The 24,785-nt window shown below is 37.7% G+C and overlaps 1 protein-coding gene across 5 annotated transcripts in view; it reads right to left on the reverse strand.

Annotated features, from left to right (window-relative positions):
- Window positions 1–15,691: 15,691 nt before the first annotated feature.
- SYDE2 (synapse defective Rho GTPase homolog 2) overlaps window positions 15,692–24,785 on the reverse strand; it is a 40,561-nt gene continuing 31,467 nt past the window's right edge. For 3 of the 5 annotated variants that reach the window (XM_036872714.1, XM_036872722.1, XM_036872676.1), the window contains one exon: window positions 19,327–21,666. In XM_036872714.1, the coding sequence (XP_036728609.1) occupies window positions 21,170–21,666 (497 nt within the window). In that variant the 3' untranslated portion in view covers window positions 19,327–21,169. Of the gene's footprint in view, window positions 17,311–19,326; window positions 21,667–22,237; window positions 22,286–24,785 lie in introns of those variants that run through there. The other 2 variants (XM_036872693.1, XM_036872685.1) reach the window with 2 other exon arrangements.

Consider the following 24,785-nt stretch of genomic DNA (forward strand, 5'->3'; position numbering starts at 1 on the left):
AGCAAGGTTTTCTTAGCATAGAAGATATTGAATAAGCGTCTCCCTTAGGGTTATCAAGTAAAGAGCTTAGCATGATCTGGCATATAGCAAGCAGTAAATATGTTTTGTTACTATTTTATATAATTTATAAATACAATATTATTATAATATTCTTGCTATAGAAACTAAATGTAGGGTTCATCTTGCCTATGATAGCAGTTATTATCAGTTGAGTGTGATATTTTTATTGTGTATTTATAACCTCAGTTTTTCCAGGTCTCGTCATCTCACCAGCCTATGGCCCCCAATGGGATCACATAGCCATAGCCCACGTTTCATGGGATCTTGCCCCACCTGCTTAACAGGTATCTCATCCTTCTGCAAAGCCCCTCCAGGTGTGTCCTGTAGTCCCAGGCATGAAGGTACAGTCATATGTTTAAAAACAAGCCCACAACCACAAGGCACTCAAGACTCCCTTTTCCCAATGTGCTAGAGATGCTAATGGCCTGTGACATGGAGGAAGGTTCTGGGTCAGTGCCTCTGTGTTAGTTAAGTTCCAGCAAGAAGCAAACACCAAGGCAGGACTAGATGTGCAAGAGATTTACTGGGAGACTGAGCAGGAGATGCCAGGGAGAGCCCTCAGACCTCGATGCAGGTCTGGTACCCATGGAAGGAGAGAGGGGAGGAAAGAGAACCGGGTAGGGTGAGTCTCAGACCACCCAGCACGCTCACTGAGGCTTTGGAATTTGGGCACACTCACTGTGCTGCCTCCTCCTTTCCTGGGATGAGTTCTCTCCAAGGCTCTTCAGCTCCTCCAACAAATGCCTTTTTCTCTGGCTCGGATCCTCCATTTGGCAGGCAAGGTCTGCTGAATCCCAGCAGAGAACACAGTTGAGACTCAAGCTGGAAAGCTCTGGCTGAAAGTGTAGGAATATTGGGTGTGAATGAAAACAGAGCTTGGTGTTGTGTCTCCTTTCAATTCCCACGGCTCTAGCCCTTTCCCCTACTGCGCTGTGGGTCAACCCAGTCTTCTTTGTCTGCACTTAGGTCTTTTGGTCTGGTGTACAGTATAGTGGAAAGAAAGGGGTCTTGAGATCCTAGCAAAACGGAGTGCTAATCCCAGCTTCTTCACCCGGAGCAAACTGTTCTGTCCCCCAAGTCTTGGTTACATTATCTGTAAAATGGGGATAATAATCATACCTACTTCCTACAACAAAAGTGTATGTAAAACATCTGGCATATAGTTGGTTCTCAATAAATGGTGCCTCTTTTTCTTGCTTAGTCTCAGGTGTACATACTCACACACCAGAGAAACCATAGTGTTTCCTCTTTGTCCTATGTAATAATCTCTCATTTTCACATTTTTGTTATTATTATCATTATTATTATTATTTTACTTTTTGGCCGCACAGTGCAGCATGTGGGATCTTAGTTCCCCTACCAGGGATCGATCCCTTGCCCCCTGCAGTGGAAGTGCAGAGTCTTAACCACTGGACCACAGGGAAGTCCCCATTTTTGTTATTATTAACCATAATGAGAATGTCTCTCACTCCCAAATATGACCTAAGCGGGGGCTCTGCACACCTCGTTTAATATTAACCTATGATCATTTTAGCACGAGACATGTTAGACATAGTATTTAAAATCTGAATGGTAGCTTTCTTTTTTGTAGAACTAAAATGCTTATGGCTATTCTGAAAATTAATCATTCTAATAAGACTTGATTTATTTAGCCTAAATTTAATTATCATTCAGCTGTACAAACTGCTTTTTACCCACCAAGAAACGTTGCATAATTAAACCAGTGTATTTTCAGGCCCTCAGATAAACACATTGTGTGTGTGTGCTTTGGAGGAAAAGGCCATTGACTCTAGCACACGTTGGCCCCGGCACACTTCCACAGCCTCACTAATCCACCACTGTAAATAATTAACATCTCCCTGTGCCCTGCACCCCAGAGCCTGCTTGGGGTAGCTTCTCTGCACCCAGTTGCTAGGCTGCCATTGCCAGGTCAGATACTATGTGACTGAGCAAGGCCCCCGCGACGGAAATTAAATATCTCAGTGAAGGGCAAATTAAACCCTGTGTGATGAACTCACTCCTTCCATGGCTGGTGAACTGTTTGAGGGTCACAGGCTCATGTAAAACAACTTCGCACCATCAGAGTAGAATCCCAAACATCAAAGAAACCAGCCATGGAAATCTACTGGGCAATTGATGGTTTAAAAAAATTGTGTAATTGCTTCCAAATGCTTCGTGGTTCACAAATATGACACTAAAAATATATGCAGCGAGTATGGTAAATAATATAGGTTGTGTTTCTCTGCAATAATGCCAACATTCTAAACTTAAAAGGACAGAAAATAAGGTTTCTCTAAGTCACCTGTGCATGTGATATTCTAGACTGTTTTTATACTTTTATTAAAGAGGAGAAGGAAAGAAGATATGAAATACATTTCATATTCTTCCCTGTCAACTAAAGATACATCTTCCAGTGCTTTTTAGAAGCCATATTTTTAAGAAGAATAATTCTCTTTTAAAAAACCACTCTAAAAAAAGAAAACAACTCTAAATCAAATCTAATATATGGCAGGTGTCTGCTTTATTTCAGCCTGAATAAACAAGCTAAATTAATCACTGAAACTGATAATAATTTTTCACTTTTAATGAAGTCTCCTGACTGTATGGATCTAAATATAACAAATTAAAAAAAAAAACAAAACAGAATACATTATCTCAATTATCCAGAAACCTAACCAATAACTAGAACTTCAATGTGCTCTAGTTTGGCAATGAACACTTTTGACAACAAAACACAAAAAAATGTCTTATTATTAGGGATTTTTTATTAGTGACCAATTTCAAGGTCCATCCAAATATCAGTAGGATTCAGACAGTCATGTCTGCTGGACGGAACAATAATTTCTTTTTTTTTAATATATATTTTTAAAATTTATTCTATTTTTTTGGCTTCATCGGGTCTTAGCTGTGGCATGCGGGATCATCGTTGAGGCATGCGGGATCATCGTTGAGGCATGCGGGATCTTCCGTTGCGGCATGCGGGATCTTCCGTTGCGGCGCACCGGCTCTTCGCGCGGGCTTCTCCCTAGCTGTGGCGTGCCGGTTTTCTCTCTCTAGTTGTGGCACGCAGGCTCCAGAGTGGGTGCAATCTGTAGTTTGCGGCACGCGGGCTCTCTAGCTGAGGTGCGTGAGATCAGTTGTTGTGGCGTGCTGGCTTAGCTGCCCGCCCCTCCACCTCCATGTGGGAACCTAGTTCCCCGACCAGGGATCAAACCCGCATCGCCTGCATTGGAAGGCGGATTCTTTAGCACTGGACCACCAGGGAAGTCCCCTGAACAATCATTTCTGATGGTCATTAGTATAGAGACAGCCAAGTAGAGTTTAAGCTCAGCCGCTCTCAACCTTTGTAATGTCGGGCAAATAAGCTTTCTGATCCTCCATTTCTTCATCTAGTAAATAAAGATAATAATTCCCACTGCACAGAATTATCATGAAGATTATAGTCAGATAAAACATATGAAAGTTCCTTGTAAAATCTAATTGCTTTAAACATAAATATGTACAATAATAATAATAATAATAGATGGTGAACTATCTCAGAACTGTAAGGTGATTTTTTGAATCATCAAAGCAAGTTTACTTATGTTTACTGTAATATATTTTTATTACATTATAATTCCTGATAGTGTTTAATTAATATTCAGCTAACCAAGATATTCCATTCTCTTACCCCACCAAATATAAACAATTTATCTGTATTAGTAGCCAATTGATTTGGTTTAAAAATTAAATGGGTCTTAAAGTCTGAAACTTAGGGGAAAATTAGACATCATCTTAGGAAAGAGAGCTACCTGTTTAAGAGGTCAGAAGGCATTTTGTATGTCCCTCTCAACCCCATCCACGTCAACCAGAGAACCATGTTGCCAGTCACTCAACTGCATGGGTTTTATTTTTTGAGACTATCAGAATTTTCTTTGTCTGCCCTTCTCCAGCCTCAAGAGTGAGTAAACCCCAGAAAAACACCTGGGCTCTAACTAGGGAGCCCTGGTGATGCGGCTGTGCATCCAGAGGGGTCTAGTCCCCGGAAATGACACACTGTAGACAGGGTTTGAAGCAAATAGATTCTGCACCAGTTCATTATGAGAATCTTAATTTTAATTGACTCATAGTCATCTGTGCAGGGAGGGGGTGACAGACACCACCAGTGCTTGTCAAACATCCACATGCACCTTTGTATTTTCCAGCTTCCTTTGCAGTTAGGTTGGGGCTGTGGCTGAATTCTGGGCAACAGGATGTGGGTAGAAATGGTAGAAGCCACTTCCAGGCTTTGCTTTAACTCATCTCATGAAATCCTCTGACTGTACCTTCCCCTGTTACGTGATTCAGATGCCATATTTATAAAACAGAGAAAAGTCTCTCAACCTGTTTAGGACTTCCCACAGGCAGGAAATAAACCTTTATTGTATTAAACCACCAAGACATCAGGGTTTATTTGTTACCCCTTCATAGCCTAGCCCATCCTGATGAAGTCAGATGAATGAGAGGACAGTCTCATTAGAACACATGTGCATAACTGTTAGTTGGCAATCAGGAATTGGACTTAAATCTGTGCACATTTAATAAGACACTAGGAAAATTTAAAAAGCCATAACTAAAGATATCAAAAGAAAAAAAACTTTCTTAAATTGGAAATTACCTGTGTCTATGGGTTGAAAGAGTACACTATATTCCAAGCAAAGTCCAACTTATTCAGTAAGTGGGTGAATTGGGATTTACATATTACTCCAAATCTCATGTTTTAGATACTCAACACTAAAGCCAAAGTGGTCATTTAAAAATCAAATCTGAACCCCATCACTTCCCCACTTAAAACCTTTCAATGGCTGGCCCTCATTGGCTTCAGGATAGGGTCTAAGTTCTTTCCCCGCTTATGACACAGCCTGCTTGCTTTTTAAATCTTACAGATTTTCCTTCCCTCACTTCCCCTCCAGACATTGCAATCCATGTTGTTCTCCACAAGTGCTGTGCTCTCTCTTACCTCTGCTTCCTGGAAAATGCTATTCCCCTTCCATGGATAAAAAGCTGCCAAGAATTCAAAAATGCTCTAAAATGAATTAGTATCTAATGCAGCAGAATAGTACCTACACACCTGTTAAAAATAATAATTCATGTGTAGTCCTTCTATGGAAAAATGAACAGTGCTCACAAGAACTTGTTTTAGAGACTAAAAAAAGAATTGACAATGTGATATTAATAGTTTTCAAAGTTACAAAGTAAGAGAAGTATCTGGATCAGAATCAGGGCTTTGGAGTCAGAATTCTGAGCCACTTACAAGCTTTAGAGATTTAACCATGACAAGCTTCTGCTGTGGCTGAATGAATTCTCAAAAATGGCTGCAGCAATATTTCTGGTCCCACAAGCTCTTTAAAACCCTTGCCACACCCCCATCAAAAGATAGACTCTATTTCCCCTCCCCTTGAAATTGGATGGGGCTTTGTGGTTGCCTCAAAGAATAGAGTGCAGCAGAAATGATACTGCATGACTTCTGAGGCCAGGTCATACAGGGGAACACGGATATAGCTTCCATCTGGCCCACTCTCACTGGACACTCGCTCTTAGAATCCAGCCGCCATGTTGTGAGGAAGTCCAGGCTACGTGGAGAAGGCACATGTAGGTGTTCTAGTCAACAACCCCAGGTAAAGTTTCACCCAAACGCCAGCGTCAACCACCATGCATGTGAATGAATGAGACTTCAGATGATTCCAGCCCTGAGTCAACGAGCTACCCCAGCTAATGCTGCGTGGAAGAGAGAGGAGTTATCCCTGCCAAGATCTGCCAGAGACCAGATTTTTGAGCAAAGTAAATGCTGTCATTACGTTAAGCTGTTAAGTTTTGGTGTGGTTTGTTACGTAGCTACAGATAACTGGAAAAACCACCTTATATGGCTCTTGTGATGATTAAATGAGATAGAACATTAAAAAATTCCTAGTACAGTGTCCAAAACATAGTAGATCCTCATAATGTTAGTTTCCTATAATGTGTCAATAATTATGGAAATTATTCCAAAATAGTATATTTATTTATTTCTATCCCTACTTTGTTCAAGGAAGGGTTATAAGAAGCATAGTATATAGTGCCTCTGCTTTTAATACATATAATCTAGTAAGACGATTAACTATATACCCAAATGACTACAATAGAAAACAGAATGAAATAAGTGCTATGCACCTTAAAATTTGATAAAGGTCCTTAATAAATATCAAACTATAAGTAGTGCAAACCTCTGGTGAGTAGGATTACTTTTAAGCAAGTAAAGAGGGGAAAGAGGTGCATAAAAGAATATTCTTTCAACTGCATACTCCTCTGTATTGTTGGAATTACTACAGGAAACATGCATTTCTTTACTTATTATCCTCCTTTTACTGAAGTGTTACAAACAGTAGAGTGCACAAATTGTAAGCATGCAGCTGACTTAGTTTTTAGTTGTGTATACTCCCGTGTAAGCATGTAACAATTACCCAAGCATGCATTAGTTCAATGAGAATTTTTTAATTTGAAAAATTATTTGCAACACAAACTAGACAGTGCATCAGTACCTCTAAATCACAAATAACTTATAAATTCATAAGAAAACAATGTCTAAGTAGAAAATTGGCAATTTATAAATGTAGAAATACAAATGGCCCAAAAACAAATAAAAGAAGTACATTTTTTAAAAATTTTGTTTTTAAATGTAAAAATTTTGTTTTTAAATGTACTTCTTTGCCTGTACATTGGTTACGAAAGAAAGATTAATAATTCCCAGTATTGGTGAAATTTTAGAGAAAGCAGCACAGCAGAAGAGTGGAAAACAGATTGACAGGATGTATTTTAAAATGACTTCCATTTACAATTGCTCTCTAATGTGGAGATCTCTATGCTGAAAATTACAAAGTACTTATTAAATAAATCAAAGAAGACAAATAGAGACTTACGTTTATAAATTGGAAGACCCTGCATAGCAAAGATGTCAGTTCTCCCCCAAATGATATACAGATTTAATGCAATTCCTATCAAAATTCCAGCTAGCTTCTTTGTAGACATAGACAAGCTTATTCTAAAGTTTATATCATAAGGGAAAGACTCTGGGATAGTGTATTAATTATACTTTTAAGTTCTGTAAATTGATGCTTTGACATCTACACAATGGCTACCTGTTGTTCCCAGGTAAACCCTGGTCCACCCCAAAATATCCGGAGATTTGAGATAGCTCCCAACAATAGGCTCTAACAGTCACAGTGAACACAAATTTTGCAGGGTGCCACTTTCAAATGCACCTAGCCAGTCCTAAGCCAGCCTACCCCATCTCACCCACTCCTCCAGCAGGAATCACAATAAAGGCTCCTGCCCACGGGTCTCTCCCCACCTCACAACCTACCCCAGTGCTTCCCCTGAGCGGCCTTGCGTGGTAGCTGCATCCCCCAGCCTCACCCCTCACCCGCCGTAACTGTGAGCATAACAGCCGCGGAACTCTTTCTGCTTTTTCTCTCTTGATCTGTGTCTGCCCTCACCACACCTCACCCAAGCTAATATGGTTAAAACAGCTAGCCCAGACAATTTTGTAAAAGAAGAAGAAAGTGGAGGAACCACTCTTCTCGGTGTTGAGATGATGTATAGCTATATTTATCGACCAGGAAAGATACACAGAATATGATACTGAGTTAAAAAATACGTTATAGAACAGTACATATATGGTCCCATTTTTCTAAGATGTCATATATGTCACTACATAAATATTACGTGGGCTCTGAGTTGTCTGAAAGTATAGTCACCGACGTGTAACCAATCCATTTTTTGGGTGTTCAGAGTTCTGATGATTTTTACTTTCGTCTTTGTACTTTTCATATTGTCTGAATTTTTAAAAACAAACTGTTCTTATAAAAAAGAAACAAAGCCAGCTTTTTAAAAATCTATTAGCTTTAAACAAATATCATGCAAGAATAAAAGATATTAGACTTTTCTGATGACTTTGAATATTTTATTTTGTAGTATCAAAACTCTTGCTCAAGCAAATGTGCCTTAGAAAGGAATGAAGACCTGCAAGCATTTGCAAAACAGCATTCTAAGCTTGGACATGCCCAGGTTGCTTTATTTTTGCCACCCACTAGCCCGAAGAACCCAAGCCTAGAGCAGGGGTTCTCAGCCTGGCTTGCATGTGAAAATGACCTGCGGTGACTATAAAAGGACAGATGCTCAGGCAGGGTTAAGAATCACTGGTCAAAAGCAGCAGACATAGGAGAACAAGCAATCACAGGAAGGCATCTATTCTAGCTGCTTCTGAGGAAGCTCCTTCTGACTTTAGGCCTGAAGAGTTAGGCAGGTGAAGGTGAGCTGGGATGGAGGAGCTAAACAGGGTTTCTCAACCTTGGCACTGTTGTCATTTGGGGTTGAATAAATCCTTGCTGTGAGGGGCTGTCATCTGTATTATGGGAGGTTTGGCAGTATCCCTGGCCTCTACTCACTAGGTGCAAATAACATTTCTTCAGTTGCGACAACAACAATGTCTCCAGTTACTGCAACTGTCCCTGTGGGGGAAGTGCAGGCAAAACTGGCACCTCTCACCCCAAGAACCATTGGGCTAGAAGGGAAGCAGGGAGTTCTCTGGAGCGGGAATTTCACTGCAGAGATGTAGGACCGCAGTCAAGCAACGCCCCAGCAGCTTGGTGCAGGGAGAGTGGGGACGGGGAAGGCAAGAAGCAGGTGAGTTTAGGAGGTAAGGGAGCCACTACCTGTGTCATAAAATGCCATGATAAACTCATATTTTCATCACATTTTCAACATACAACTTTGCTCTGAAGTCTGCAAAACATTCAATGAAAGAAAAACAGCTAACCAAAACAAGTAACAAATTTTTAAAAATAGCAGAAATTAATCGCAAAAGACTGCGAAGTAAACTTCTGTGTTAGTTTCCTAACAAATTAGCACAAACTTAGCAGCTTAGGGCAATAGAAATTTGTTCTTTTACAGTTCTAGAGGCCAGAAGTCCGAACTGGGTCTCGCAGGACAGCTTTCTTCTGGAGGCAGTGGAGACCCTGCTCCTTGCTCCTCCTCCTCCTGGCATCCCTCCTTCACAGCTCGTCACTCGTCTCTGCTTCCACCTTCACTGCCCTTCGCCTCTTCTGTGGTCAGACCTCCCTTGGCCTTTTATAAGGACACTTGTGATCAGATTTAGGGCCCATCTGGATAATCCAGGGACATCTCCCCATCCCAAATCTTTCTCAGGGGTGGAACAGGAGACGAGGAGAAGTGGGTGAGCATTCCGCTTTAATGAAGACAGCGAATCTTCATTAATGGCTACATGGCTAATCTCCTTGAATCCATTATACCCGTCACTCAAGATTTTTTGAAGCAAAGGGACATTTTTTAAGAGGTCTGTATCACTTGAGTATTTTATAACGGGCCTTTATGATTAGACAGTGGTTGTCTTTACTGCTGAAAACTGTTAATTGATGCCACCCTACTAATACTGATAGCTAACATCTCATGAACCCTTACTAAACGCTCCTAAATGCTTTTTTGTTAAATAAACACCATTGAATTGTACACTTTATTTTTATTTTTTTATTTATTATTATTTATTTATTTATGGCTACGTTGGGTCCTTGCTGCTGCGCGCAGGCCCCTCATCGCCGTGGCCTCTCTTGTTGCGGAGCACGGGCTCCAGGCGCAAAGGCCTTAGCAGCTGTGGCGCATGGGCTTAGTTGCTCCACGGCATGTGGGATCCCCCCGGACCAGGGCTCGAACCTGTGTCACCTGCATTGGCAGGCAGACTCCCAACCACTGCGCCACCCGGGAAGCCCCTAAATGCTTTAATATATTTTAATTCCCTCAACGATTCTGTGAGGTAGTGGGTACCATTCCCATTTTACAGTCAAGAAAACTGAGACATAGAAAAATCACGTTGCTGTTCCAAGATGTATGAGACACAAACCAAGACTGGCTCCGGAGTTCCTGCTCTCACAGGCCATATTATGCTATGAATCTCAGACTATTGTGCTACTTGAATCTCATATGTACAATACACAAATATACCCACGTACACACTTTTAACAGTGTTACTAAGGTATAATTTACATGAAACACACTGTATATATTTAAAATATACAACTGGTTAGGTTTTGACGTATGTATACACACATGAAATTATCACCCAAATCAAGAAATAAACATATCCATCAGCCCAAAAGTTTCCTCATGCTCCTTTTTAATAGCTCCCTCTAGCATCTTCCCCTCAGTTCCCAGGTAATTGATGATCTGCTATTTCTATTACTGTAGGTTAACTTGTATTTTTCTAGAATTTTATATAAATGGAATTGTATGGTATCTACTTATTTTGTCTTATTCTTTCACTTTTGAGATTCATCTGTGTTGTGTGTATCAATAGTTCATTACTTTTCATTGTTGAATTGTATTCCATTATATGGATATACCACAATTTGTTTGATGAACATTTGGATTGGTTGTTTCCTCTTTGGGTTCATTACAAATTATTCTCCTACAATCATTCTTGTCCAAGCCTTTTTATGGACATATGCTTTTTTTTTCTCTTAGATAAATATCCAGGAGTAGAATGTCTGGATCATATGGTGTGGATAGATACAACTTTTTAAGATATTGCCAAACGTTTCCAAACAATTTTACACTGCCACCGGCAGTGATGGGAGTTCTAGTTCCTGTACATTCTCACCAGTGTGGTCAGTCTTTTAAAATTAGCCATTCTAATTAGGATGTAGTGGTATCTTACTGTAGTTTTAATTTGCATTTCCCTAATGACTAATGCTGTTGAGCTTATTTTCATGTGTTTGTTTTCCGTCCACATATCTTCTTTCATGAAATGTTTGTTCACATAGTTTGCTCATTCTTTTCTTTTACTATTCAGGTTTGGGAGTTTTCTGTATACAAGTCCTTTACCAAAAACATGCAAACATTTACTCCCACTCTGGTTTATCTTATCATTCTAACAGTGTTTTTCAAAGGGCAGAAGTTTTCAATTTTGATGAATTTCAGTTGAGCAATTTGTTTTTTTTAATGGATCATGTTTTTGGTGACCTGAGAAATTTTTGCATAACCCAAGATTTTTTTCTAGAAGTTTTATACTTTTAGGCTTTACATTTAGATATATGATACTTTTCTAGCTGATTTTTTATATATGGTATAAGATATATTATTGAAGGTGGGATTTTTTTTTTGCATATGAATATCCAATTGTTTCAACAACACTTGTTGAAAAACCTATCCTTTCTCCCCTGGATTGCCTTTGCCAAAAATCTGTCGTCCATATACGTATGAGTCTGTTTCTGAACTCTCTATTATGTTTCATGGATTTATTCATCTATCCTGATGCCAATACCATACTGTCTTGATTACTATCACTTTATAAGTCATCTTAAAATCAGGTAGTATTGGTTCTCCAACATTGTTCTTTTTTTCAATGTTGTTTGGGCTAGCCTAGGCCTTCATATGTTAATTTACATATGCAATTCTGACTTTCATAAAATTTCCATTATGTGATTTGCTAGAAGCCCAAGCCCTTTGTGACTTGGGCCCTATATAAATGTATTAAGGATAGAGCTGATAACGGCTTAAGTACTGTTCTGTGATGGCTGAGGATGTAAGTAGATATGGGAAAGGGAGAAGGCTCATACAAAAGCTGACAATCTTCCAGAAGTGAACATGACATTGGAAGGGTAACAGCAGCAGCAAGGGAGCCCACAGTCAACAGAAAGAACTGAGAGAAACTAAAAGAGTTCCTCTGATATTTTCTTATACATATTCTTTAAAAAGGGGCTTAGTAAGCTCTCATTTTACAGTCAGTTGTGTCTTTTTTTTTTTTTTTTTGGCTGCACCCCCATGGTTTGCAGGATCTTAGTTCCCTGACCAGGGATTGAACCCTTGCCCTCAGCAGTGAAAGTGCCAAGTTCTAACCACCGGACCACCAGGGAATTCCCCGCTGTCATTTTAAGATAAAGTACAGATTAAACCCTGTCATCAACACCCTAGTGTTTTACTCAGTCCAGGAGACTGCATACTTCCAGGTGAGCCTGTAGGACCAGATGGAAGGTGACTTTTCCCTGGAGGCAGAGGAGGAGGGGGGGGCCAGATTCTTTTGGGCACAGGGGGGAAGGGCAAGACTGCTTGGGCCCCTGGGGCTCGAGGCTCCAGAGCTAGCACACGGCCTCAGGGCCTTGAGGAGAAAAGGACTGATCAAGAGAGGCGAGAATATGCCGAATTTTGGCCACTGTGCAGATTAACCAGGGTGCCGAATGGCAGCAATTTCCTCGCGATTACCTGGAAAATCTTTACATGTTGTTTTTGGCTGCCAACATGCAGTTTGGCGTTTCTATTTCCTGCTCCATTTGACCAAGGGTCCCCAAGTTCATCCTGTGACATTTGGTCACTAGAGGAAGAAGCAATAGGAGGTAATTGTTGGGCGATAACATCCTGTTCTTCTCCTGTTTCCGTAAAAGGGAGGGAACTGCCCCACCTCTCAAGGGGAAAGAGTATGGGAGGAACTCTTCAGCTTCTCTCTGCCCCTCATTTACTCTTCCCCAAGTCACAAGAAGATGGACTTATCTGAGTGAGGAGTGGAGCAGGACTTGAGCCTGCTTGGCTGGGTGGTTCTCTGTTCCCTCATGCTCAGAGCCAGCCTGTCGGGAATATGCACTTGTTTTTATATCTCTGACAGGCTCTACTGCTGCCAGGGGAGGCTTGATTTTAACCAATGCTGCCAGTGACTGGTGGGGACAATCAGATCACAGGGATGTAGAAAGAAGCCCAGTTCACCGTAGACCCAAGTCACATTCTCCAGCTTACCTTTATCAGTAGTGAATCTGCTTGGCTCTAATTTCAGGAGGGAAAGATAGGCGTGTTGTCAGTCTCCTACCTCACCTATGTTAGCAGAGGTAGTTGAGAGGAAGATGTGCTGGCAGGAGAGGGCCAAAAGTGTAAGAGGAAACAAAATGGAAAATGTGGTCAGGGCCACAGTGCTGAGAAGTTCCCAAAGTAGGAACTCAGGCTGCAAGGATTGGGCTTTGGCTCTGTTCCTGCTGGTGCGGGGACTGTCGGACCACTGGGGTTGACAGCACAGGGCTCATGAAGAATGGACCCTGCTTGGGACATATGTCAGACAGGCTGCAGACAGATCCTTCCTAGCCCTGCTAGGAAACCCTTCACCTCTCTCCATTGCCAGCTCAAGGTGAGATTCGGGCAAATCTGCATGTGGTGCTTTTGTCCCTCAAAAAGAGAACAGCCTGGTGTCATCTGTGTGTCCAACTTCCAATGCAGCTTTGACTTTTCTCGTGTCCCAATATTTGTGGTAGGAAAATTGGATAGAACAGAGACTATAATTCAGTATTGCCCTAAGTGTGGTATGCATGCCAAGGTGTACATTATGAATTTGTTTTAGTGTATTGAAAAAATATATGTAGTTAACTTGTTTATGACAAATGATACTGGTTTTCCATTTATGGTAGCAATATGAAGTTTTACTTTAATAATAAATTTAATTGAAAAAAATTTAGAGAAAATTAGAAAATAATATTACACATGGTACTTGAATATGGCAGAAATTGTAGAGGTTGTCTGTGAATGATGGAAGTCTGGGATAGCTAAAAGCAATGTGGAAAGGAACACAAAATATCCAAAATACGTATTACTTTTTTAGAGGATTTTCATAGAAATTGATCTCTCTAACGATGATGAAACCTAGGATTTGTGGTGAATTCACATATTCCATGACTCTTTTAGAGGTTAATTATAATCACACAAAGTTGATCTCCGATTCAGTTTTTTGTGGTGTCCAAAATGACACATGGCGACATGTACAGGAATTCTGTGACTTACTTTAAAATGTACCAAAAATTAAGAGAGATAATGGTGGATACATGGATACTTGGTCAAGCAAATACATCAAAATGCTTACAATTATAGACTCTAGATGATAGATATGTGAGCGTTCACTGTATAATTTTTAACTTTTCTTTATACTTTAAATGTTCATAATAAAATGTTGATGGAAAAAGACATTAACATGCCTTCTTTTATGTACAGATTGATTGACTTTACAGGTGACTTTTGACATCATGTACAGATCAAACACAGATTCATAACCTAGGACAGATGGCACTTTATGCTCTGACATTTCTCATCTACCAGGTTTAGACAAGCTGTTTTCACTTACCTAATGATTCAAACTTGCTTTTAGGTTAAAATGTGGGCTTTACACTGGCGACAGGGGGGAAAGTCAGGCAAGAAGAGATGCAGAGAGATCCCTTTTCTTGAACAAAGGTCAGGAACAAGGGGTCACTGTTCAGTATCTTGTTGCTGTGAAAAAATGTGAGCTGCAGGCCCATCACTTTCACATAAACATCCTGAATGCAAAGAACTTTCCCTTTTCTTGATTTAATACCCATTGTACTTTTCTAAAGTTGGAATTTTAAACTCTCCTTGGAAGAGTTTGTTTTGAAGAGTAGAATTTCCAGTCAAAGAAATATGTAGAATATTGAGGCCAACACCAAGTTTTCACTACATAATACTTCCATTAAGCCAAAAAAGAAAGATTAACTCAACTGACTTAAAAGCATGCCAATGGCCTTATCAAACAAATAAGGATTAGGTTAACCCAACTCAGAGGCAATATTTAGGCATTTTTTCACTTAGTTAAAACAAACACTTGTTTGAGAAAAATAAAAACATTAAATGTAGTGCCTGGCTCCCACAGTGGTCTCTGCTATTCTCTCTAATTAAAAAAAAGGAATTCTAAATATTTATAGGGTTCATTCAACTTTATGAAAATATTTTTTAATAAAATGAAGAATAGGTTTTTCTAGATCTAGTAATAAGTGCACAAAAATTAAGAGGATATTTTTCATCACGATTTCTGTAAAGAAATAAATGATGCATTTTTACAAAAGCTTTCTTAGAAACCTTCCTTTCTTATGGTGAGATGTACTTTTTCACACGTTAAATAATTGGTTCTACTGAGCTCTGTAGCAAAAAATTACTACAAAAAATTACCCCAAATTACCAATCCACTAACATTTTAAGTCACTAATTTTCCCAATGCCACTCTAGTTCCAAAAGAAACATAAATTATTTTAAAAAGAGAGAGAGAGACGAAAGAAAGAAAAAGAAACAAAGAAAGAGAGAGAAAGAAAGAGGAAGGAAGGAAGAAAGGAAGAAAGAAAGAGAGAGAAGGCATTACCTTCTTAACCACAAATGATTTATTGCTCAGGAGTGAATATTTGAAATATTACAGAGACATTGCATCACATAGTCCTTCGTCTTTTCCTGACAAAAGATAAGCATTCTCGGGGCTTCCCTGGTGGCGCAGTGGTTAAGAATCTGCCTGCCAATGCAGGGGACACGGGTTCAAGCCCTGGTCTGGGAAGATCCTACATGCTGCAGAACAACTAAGCCCGTGAGCCACAACTATTGAAGCCCGTGAGCCTACAGCCTGTGATCCGCAACAAGAGAAGCCACCACAATGAGAAGCCCTTGCACCGCAACAAAGAGCAGCCTGTGCTCGCCACAACTAGAGAAAGCCTGCTTGCAGCAACAAAGACCAAACACAGACAAAAATAAATAAATAAAATAAATTTTATAAAAAAGAAAAGCATTCTCTAAGAATCCCTTTTTATTCATTCATTTATGAATAATTAACTGAACATCTTCTATGTTAAAAGTCCTAGGCCTATGACAATGAACTAGCTGTACAAGGTCCCCGCCACCACAGAAATTACATTCAAGAAGGGTGGACACAGATAATAATCAAATAAACAAGGTAATTTCAGATATTGATACACATCTTGATAAAAATAAGGCAGGAAACATTTTCCAAAGTTATAAATGTCTATAGTTTAATCATTTAATAGCATAACTATTTTGTACTTGTTACAAGAAACAGAAATCTCCATCTTCTTCCTCCCCCAATTCTCAAAGCAGTTACTGATTGGGTTGACATTTAAGCAGAGATGTGAGATGACAAAAAAGCCACCCAAGTAAGATCTAGATAAGGAGCTTTCCAGACACTGGGAATGGCAAGAGCAAAGATCCTAAGACAGAAATGAGGTCTGCAGTATTGCTGAAGCACAGAGAGCAAGGGGAAAAGCCCAGGAAAGGATGTGGTTTATCTTTTTTAAAGATTACTTTAGCTTCAATGGATGGAATGGATTGTGGGTGTGGAGAGCGGAGAGTGACAGCAAAGAGATGAAATAGGAAGCTATTGAGAGATGATGGTGGCTTGGACTAGGGTGTTAGTAGTGACAAACTTAAGTGCAGAGTTTCAGGAGATACCGTAGGCAGAACCGCTGGCAGGTTGTGTATGAGGGGTAAGAGAAAGACTCCACGTTTTGGGCAACAGGGCGAGATGAAGCCTAGGGAACTGTTGTGGACATTTGTCACTGCTCAGCTACTCAGCATCTAAATCTCTTTTTTATTTTCATAGAATTTACCTTTGTGTAAGTTTCAGAGAAACGATGCTGACTAATTGCTCTCTGACTCCTGGAAGCTGGGGCACAATCTGATGTTTCTGTCACAGACTTTGAATCGGGAATGATAGCACTTCAATGTTTAATCATGTATGAGCCTTACTGAATTCAAAGTGAACACTGGACAGGGAAAAGAGAAAAGGGCATTCCTCTTTGTACCAGATTCCTCAGGTCAGCAAGATTCAAATTAGGACTTGTTATTGATTATTAAAGATACTACAACTTTATCACTATCCAAGTAGCTAAAAACTGATGTTTCTAAATTATAAAATCCTAAGCCTCAAAGTCATTCTGTGGTTTTGGAACTAAATTCTTTCCAGGAACCGTATCACTCCCACACCTGTTTCTTTAGGATCCCTAATATAAAGCTACACAATCTGAAAATATCCAAAGACAGTTATGATGTGGGACTTTGCTTAGATATATATGAAGTCTTCTTGCTTTTTTATTCTTGAAGTGACTCTATGGGCATCATCACCAGGTACAGAAGCATTATTACTTATAGTTAACAGGACTTTATAAGGCATTTCGATAACCACTGTATTAATAATAGCAACATCCATTACAAGGAGCTCATTTAAAAAAATACAGTAGAGTCATCTCAGTCCCATTTGATAGCGACTCCATCCTTCAGTTGCTCAGGTCTTACTCCTTTCTCTCGCAGCCCACTGGCGGGTTTCTTTGGCTCCTACTTCAAAAAGTATTGAAAATACAATCACTTCTATTGTCTCCTCCCTGGTCTGAATCACCTTCTTTCTTGCCTGGATTACTGCAAAGCTGGAGGCTAGAAGATAATAGAGAGATGTCTTCAAAGTTTTAAAGGTAAATGAGTCTGAACCTAGAACTGCAAGTCCAATCAAAGTGAAGTATGGGGAAGAAATAAAGGCCTTGTCAGACAGGTAAGGATTCAAAGTTTATCTCCCATGCGCCCTGTTTTGGGAGGTTGGTGTGTGTGTGGGGGGTACTTATAAATATACTTCAGCAAACAAATCAAAAAAACAAAAAAAATGAAAACAAGAAAGAATAGGAGGGACTTCCCTGGAGGTCCAGTGGGTAAGAATACACGCTTCCACGGCAGGGGGCACAGGTTCGATCCCTGGTCGGGGAACTAAGATCCCGCATGCCACGCGGCAAGGCCAAAAGAAAAAAAAAAGTCACAAGAAAGAACAGGAAACAAAAAAAGTAGCACATAGGAGTGCAAAGAAAATACATCCCAAGATAACAGCTAAAAATCACTTTGCCCAAGTGTGATAAAGCTGATTAAGAAGCTTAAAATGATCTCAGGGTTTATAGTAAAGAAAATATTTTTCTTCCGTCAAAGAAAAATAAAGGCAATAATACACTTCAGGATGAGAGCTAAAAGCACTCTGAACAAATCTGGTAATTCAATGATAAAGCAAGTATTATAGTAAAGGAAGTATTTTTCTTCTGTCCAAAAAAAAAGGTAATTTCTTACGCCAGGAAAAATTAAAATTTTCAAAAGCCATGACCCAATTATGAAGCAAGTAACACACAGTATGATTTGGAGAAATTGATGGCTATAAGATAAAATAATCCATTTGACCTTTAGTTTGTATTCTGCTTAAATCAGTATATAGACTTAAGAATATAAGATTAGAGATATTGTAGAATCACCTGGTTTACCCATGAATATTTCTGCACAATCTAGCACAACTGCTAGTTATTGATTTATAGTTTTTAGCATCAATATATAAAGGAAAAACATACGTCAAGTATAGTTCCCCAAAACAATACACATCTATTAATGATTGATTATATAAACTAATAGTATAACTTACAGAAGTTGAAGGTAAAGGGCAGTAATGATTTGGAAAGTAAGTACAGGGTTGGTCATTTCCACAGTGGTATGGAGTCAAGAGATACTGTTTAAAACTGATGGATCAAGGAATAACAATTAAAGTTATAAACCAAAACAAAAACTAAAAAGTAAATGGGGAGGAGGAATGGAGTGAGATAAATTGCTTACCACTCATAATGGACAACCAACAGATATCGCTTAAATGACAAATCAAGAAACAGCAGCAGTAAACCTAGAGTGATAGAGGAAGCTACCTAAAGAAAAAAGTGGTTGTTTCCTCTGCGAAGTGGGATTGATGTGGATGTCACAGAGGAACACTTTTAATTTTCCATCTACCTGAATTGTTTAAAATTTTTGTTCAGGTACATGCACTAAAACTAAAATTGTTTTTAATCCTAAAAACCATTAGGGCTGGCAGGCTTAGTCGGGAATGAGAGTTGACTGTCTAACAATGCAGGAAGATCCCAGGAGATTATAAAAAGCAGGTACAGAAGCTCAAAATAGATTTGAAGTAAAAGGCCATATTAAATAAAGGCATATACCTATTGAGCACTTCTGAATACAGCAGAGTCAATAAAAGAGGTTTATTGGGCTTCCCTGGTGGTGCAGTGGTTAAGAATCCGCCTGCCAGTGCAGGGGACACAGGTTCCAGCCCAGGCCCGGGAAGATCCCACACGCTGCGGAGAAACTAAGCCCATGCGCCACAACTACTGAGCCTGAGCTCTAGAGCCCACAAGCCACAACTACTGAGCCCACGTGCCACAACTACTGAAGCCCACGTGCCTAGAGCCCGTGCTCTGAAACAAGAGAAGCCACTACAATGAGAAGCCGTGCACAACAATGAAGACCCAACACAGCCAAAAATAAATAAATTAATTAATTAATTAATTTAAAAAATAAAAAAAATAAGAGGTTTATTATGACAGTGATTTACACAACAAATGTTTAGTATTTTCTACTTAAGATGGCAGAGATTAACTTTAAAACTATTCCCATTCAAAATAACGTAACAAAATAAGTGTGGCCCTTAAAGTACTGCAGATTCTGGAAAACTCAATTTTGGACAAAAAAAAGTTATTACATATATTTATGGATAATATATGATGGTCCAATACTTTAACATGTTCGCTTTAAAAGAATGACTTTAAAATAAATGACCCTTAAAAATCATTATAATAATTAATAGCATGACACCAAGGTTATATATTTTAATAAAGCTTTTACATTTCTGGAACAACTGAGTAATTCATACAATATATGTGATATAGCAAACAAAAGGAAGAAGACTGAGACAGTCTTCTTACAAAATATTTAGGTACATTTCTACTGACTGTTTACTCAATATATATATATCTGTCACATATTCTTTTGGGATTCTTCTGAATTGTTATACAAAGCTTTAAAAATGAAAATTTCATATAAAAATAGTTATTTATCTGGTTTTTTAACAAGTAAATTTTCAAATTAAATAACAAGGTGTTCCACTTATCAATGTATATTGCATAGAAATAGTTAAATACTTTAATATTTAGAAAAACATCAAGGAATCAGTTTTTTTAATGGCTGCTACATCTTTAAGTTGATAACTCAAATTTTATTAATAATTTTAAATTACACATTCTGTAGGTATAAAAGTTTAAAAAAATACATTCCGATTTAATAAAAAAACTTCTAAATTTACATTTTCAAACACTGTTGTGATTGCTATAATGACTATCTTGAAGATATAATTAGCCAAAATAAGTTAATTTTTAAAAATCAATAACATGTAGTATGCTGGCAAGATTTCTTTAGAAACAAATGAAGGTAATTATAAAGTCAAAGTTATATATGTACTATTACAAATAAATATGTTCTAAGTATAATTAATTTGTTTTAAAAAGCAGTAGATAAAAACACATAGATTAGGTGAAGAATTTTAAATTTAAGTCACCAGTGCAGAAATCTCAAAACTTAATCCCTTAAAAAGTTAGAAAATTTCAATTTAAAGGATGACTTCTCACTGGGGATATTGTGACTTTCTATGAATCACAAAAGGAAAGTCTATTTTTTCTATATTTAGATGTTTCTAGTGTTTTGGTTCAAGAGTTTCTATGCGACTCCTCCTTTAACTTAAATGTTCTTTCCCTGAAAAGGACATTTTTAAGCTAACGATTTTGGCCTCATGACATATATTTTAAAGATACATGTGATTCTGCAGCCAATCCCTCCCCTCATTCTAATACCTATATATATATGCACTTATAAATATATACATATTTTCGGGATTATAAAAATATTTAATTTTATGTTTAAATAATTACTGAATGTTAATACAGAATACATTACTATTTGTATAATTTTACTTTTATTTATAAAAAGGTTTTCTTATAGCAGCATTTGCATTGCAAATGAAATGTGATTGAATGATGTTGCAGTGTGCACGGACTCATACTGCAAATCAGATTAAGCAGCCACAGCATTCTTCTAGAAGGAACATCTGTTTCAGAAAAGCAGTTCCTATAAAGTACAAAAATCTTGAGGGGCTAATAACTTATGTGAATCTTAGAAGTGCATTTTAAGGTTATATCCACAGAATTGGCAAGATTTAAACAAATATCCATAAGAAGTCCAGGTTATCTTTTTACCTCAAGAAAAATTTTCTAATGAAATAAGTAAAAATTATGTTAATGAATGGTGTTTTTAATTGAATCACATGAACCTGTTAGAAAGTAACTGAAGCTTTCAAGAGTAAAAAATTAAAACATCACTGTGAGAGATACAAGAAAGTGACAAAGATTGATGTGAAACTTAAGACATTATTAAAAAAAAAAAACTCTCAACCTCAAACACTCATATTAAGCTTGTTTTTGTTGAGTTCACGCTCCAGATTTCCAATCAAAGTATCAATACTTTCTTGTAGATCTTTGAGATTGACTTTTCGGTCCCTAGACTCAATAGCCTGCATTGTCAAATATGTCTGAAATGCGCACTCTTTGGATGTGGGAGTTGGCTGTTCAATCATGATATCTGATTCATACATTTTGCTACAGTTTTCTCCATTTTCTCTGTCTTCTGAAGGCACATCGTCATAATCCACATCATTTAAATTTTCTTTCATATTTAAAAAGTAGTTTTCTCCACAGCTGCTCCAGTCTCCTGCATAACGATTACTTAGTGGACTGTCTAACCTGGTTTGCCTTGGCCTAAGTACTCTTGATGAATCAGTACCACTCAAATTTAACAGGTAAGGTCGTTCTTTCTTCCGCCTCAAATAATTTAGAGAAGACTTGTGCTCTGGGAACAAATTGTTTGCTGATTCTTTGATAGTTAAACGTTGCACTAGAAACAAACAATAAATTTGCTTTAGCGACAGTAATCCAACTGAATCCAATTTAAAAACACAGAGCTAAATATAAGCCATTTAATAATCAACTACAAACATGCATTAAAACAAACACATGCACACTACCAAAACAAAGCATTCCATAATTATTTTTTCTATCATCAGACATAATCAAGATTAGGGACAGAAGCCAGTAGAATATTCAGTGGTGCTAATTCATGCTATATCACAACATCCCAAAATAAATTTCCAATGTTGATTAACTTTCTGTGCAAGTTAATTATTATCTAGATGTAATTCAAACAGTAGCTAAGCTGGTAGCTTCTTCTAAATTAAAAGCTACAGCAAAAAGCAGGCAAGGCATGTTGGAGTACAAATGAAACAAAAGTTCCTTCATCTGCAAACATCTAAATGAGGCCAAGGCATCTAAAGTGCTCACTCTAAAAGTTCTAACCTTTGTGTTTTTTTGCAATTCTATTAGCAGCAGTGTCATAATTTACTTTACTTTAAGCAGCCCAAATTTCACTTTGATAAAATGAACGAAATCTAGACTTGTCCACTTGTTACCTGAGCTTGATTATACAGCATTAGCTACTAAGAGTCTTCATCTATTGCCTGAAAATAGTACATATATTTTATTTTCCCATTCTGGTTAGGAATCTAACAATCTCAAATAACATTCCTCATATTAAGACTAATTTCTTCTATTAGTATGCATTGCACTGGCCAAATATATTACCATGGAGACACACATTATTTATTTCACAACAAACCAAGGCTTTACAGCTTACTCTTTTGTGTGTATTGAACAAAACACTTGTCGAATGGACTTAATTTAAATGTTGAGGCATGGCTATTAAAAACTGTCCATAATACCTTTCTCTTTCTGCTTGTTTATTCTCCATTAATAAGTACCTCTCCATTCATACTTCCCTTCACTAAGATAAAGGGAACATATAATCAGTGATAACACACCAACCTTACACTCTCCAACATCTAATAAATACTTGTTTCCTACTGTATAAAATAATTGAAGAATAATATAAACACGTATATGGTTCTAGTTTTCCAGACATACAGTGATTTTATAACATTTTCAGAGATTGCATAATTTTTTTAACTTATTTTATTAAAATACTTGATAACTTTGTATAGGTATGTCTTTAACATTTTTGTTTATCTGCATTTTTATGATGGTTATTACAGATCATTATGACAGCTAAAAGCTCTTGATCTAAAACTTTCTAGAAAATAAAGGTCTGATAATTACTTTACCTTGATATTTAATAACAATATTAATATAGAATGTCCTATGCCATTAACTGATGTAATTGCAGAATTGATATCTGAATTTTTCCACTGTTTAATTATTCATAGTCCTTCTTCTGTTGAAACTGCTTATCTCCTCTAAATCTCCTTGCTTTCCTCCCTTCATTTTCTGTGCTTTTCCTGTTCTTCTTAGTGCTTAAGTGTCATGGCTATTGTTTTTGCCAACCCATTACAGTACTCTGCTAACACTGAGGTCATCTGGTTTGTGATCCAACCAAAGCAAAACATTTTTGATTCTGTTTTAAGCTTGTCTTATTTTGTCTGCATTTTCTGACATTCACCTGCAAAACCCACATTCATTTTACTGTCAGGTGCTTAAAGTTGTTTAACCAAGTTCTTATCCAAACATTATTTTTGTATATTTTCTTGGACAATATTTAAGAAACCAATTATAATATTTTATATCTTTTAGACTAAAATTTCAATTTTTACAAAATCAACTTTACTAGCTTTTTAAACTACTGATGGTGAAATGGTTTCCTATTAAATAAGTAGATAAAATGGCTAATTTTAACCCCAAAAGAAAAGTTCTGGTTTTCCTAGCACTGTTGACTACTCACCTTCAACAGGATAAAATGAACATGCAGTCTATAAATTTGCTGAAAATTTTTCCAAACATAATGATAATTACTAAGAAACTTAATTTTCTTATCTTGTTTTCTTCCAATAGATTTATATTTTTAGTCACCACTTTATTACCTTTTTATCTATAGTATAATTACCTTATTTAACACAATATATTGGGTGTCTAGTTAGTGCCAAGTATTCTGTTAGGACCTGGAAATATAAGGGTAAGCAAAATATAGTCCCTGACCTCATGAAGCTTAGTCTAGTGAGAAAAATGAAACAAAAAGAACTAGGGAAAATTGATAGCTTTTCCAAAAGAAAAAAAAAAAAGAAAGCCCTATCCCAAATCTATTCATCATAAAAAATGTGATACACCAAACAGCTGGTCTAAGAGTTACACACTCTCTAAAGCTATTTCCCCATCTATAAAGTGAAAGGGTAGCCTATCATTAATTTCCAATACTCTTAAAACAGCAACCCTATTTTTAAAAAGCAACTACTTTGTAAAAACCCAGTACATAGGAAAGATGAAAAGAAGACTGTTTTGGTCAAAAGGGAAATATGTTTCCATTTTGCTCCCTCACCGGTTGCCAATCTGGCCTCAAGGCTGCTTCTAAAGAATTTAGGACTTTGGCAGAAGACAATCTGAAAAGCAATTGGCAGGCTGACTTTTACCTTCCAGTACCAATATGCCAGGGTTCTAACTGATCACTTTGAAGACAGATTTTTCAAGTAGAAAGCTCAAAGCAAATTATATTCTTGCCCAAAATAACACAAAACAAAATAAAAAGTTAAGGAAGTAAAAAGGCAGGTGGGCAGGAAAGGGTGGAACCAATTCTTTTTACCTCTGGAGTAGGGGAAGTTCCCAAAAGAAAAATAAGTAGGATACAGATAGCAAGGGAGCTAAAACCTTCTACTGAATGCATAGAGATGAGCATTCACCAAGTTAATATGGTGTGGCCCATTCTCTACGTCACCATCAATTTTCTCAGGCTCAGTAAGTGCACTATATCTACTTGATTTCTGCCTCTTCTTGAATCCAAAAGCAAGTGATGTTAGAGGGCAAAACTAACTGCTGTTTCCTCTTATCTTCCTGCCCTGTTCTGTCCTTTGTTTGAGGTATTATAACTAAAGAAAAGTAACAGGTTATAGATGATGGGGCAGTTATTTTTAAATCCAATCACACAAACCTTTGGAATAAGGTACTGTACATTAGGAG

This window comes from Balaenoptera musculus, chromosome 1 (assembly GCF_009873245.2).
Source record: "Balaenoptera musculus isolate JJ_BM4_2016_0621 chromosome 1, mBalMus1.pri.v3, whole genome shotgun sequence".
Lineage (NCBI taxonomy): Eukaryota > Metazoa > Chordata > Mammalia > Artiodactyla > Balaenopteridae > Balaenoptera > Balaenoptera musculus.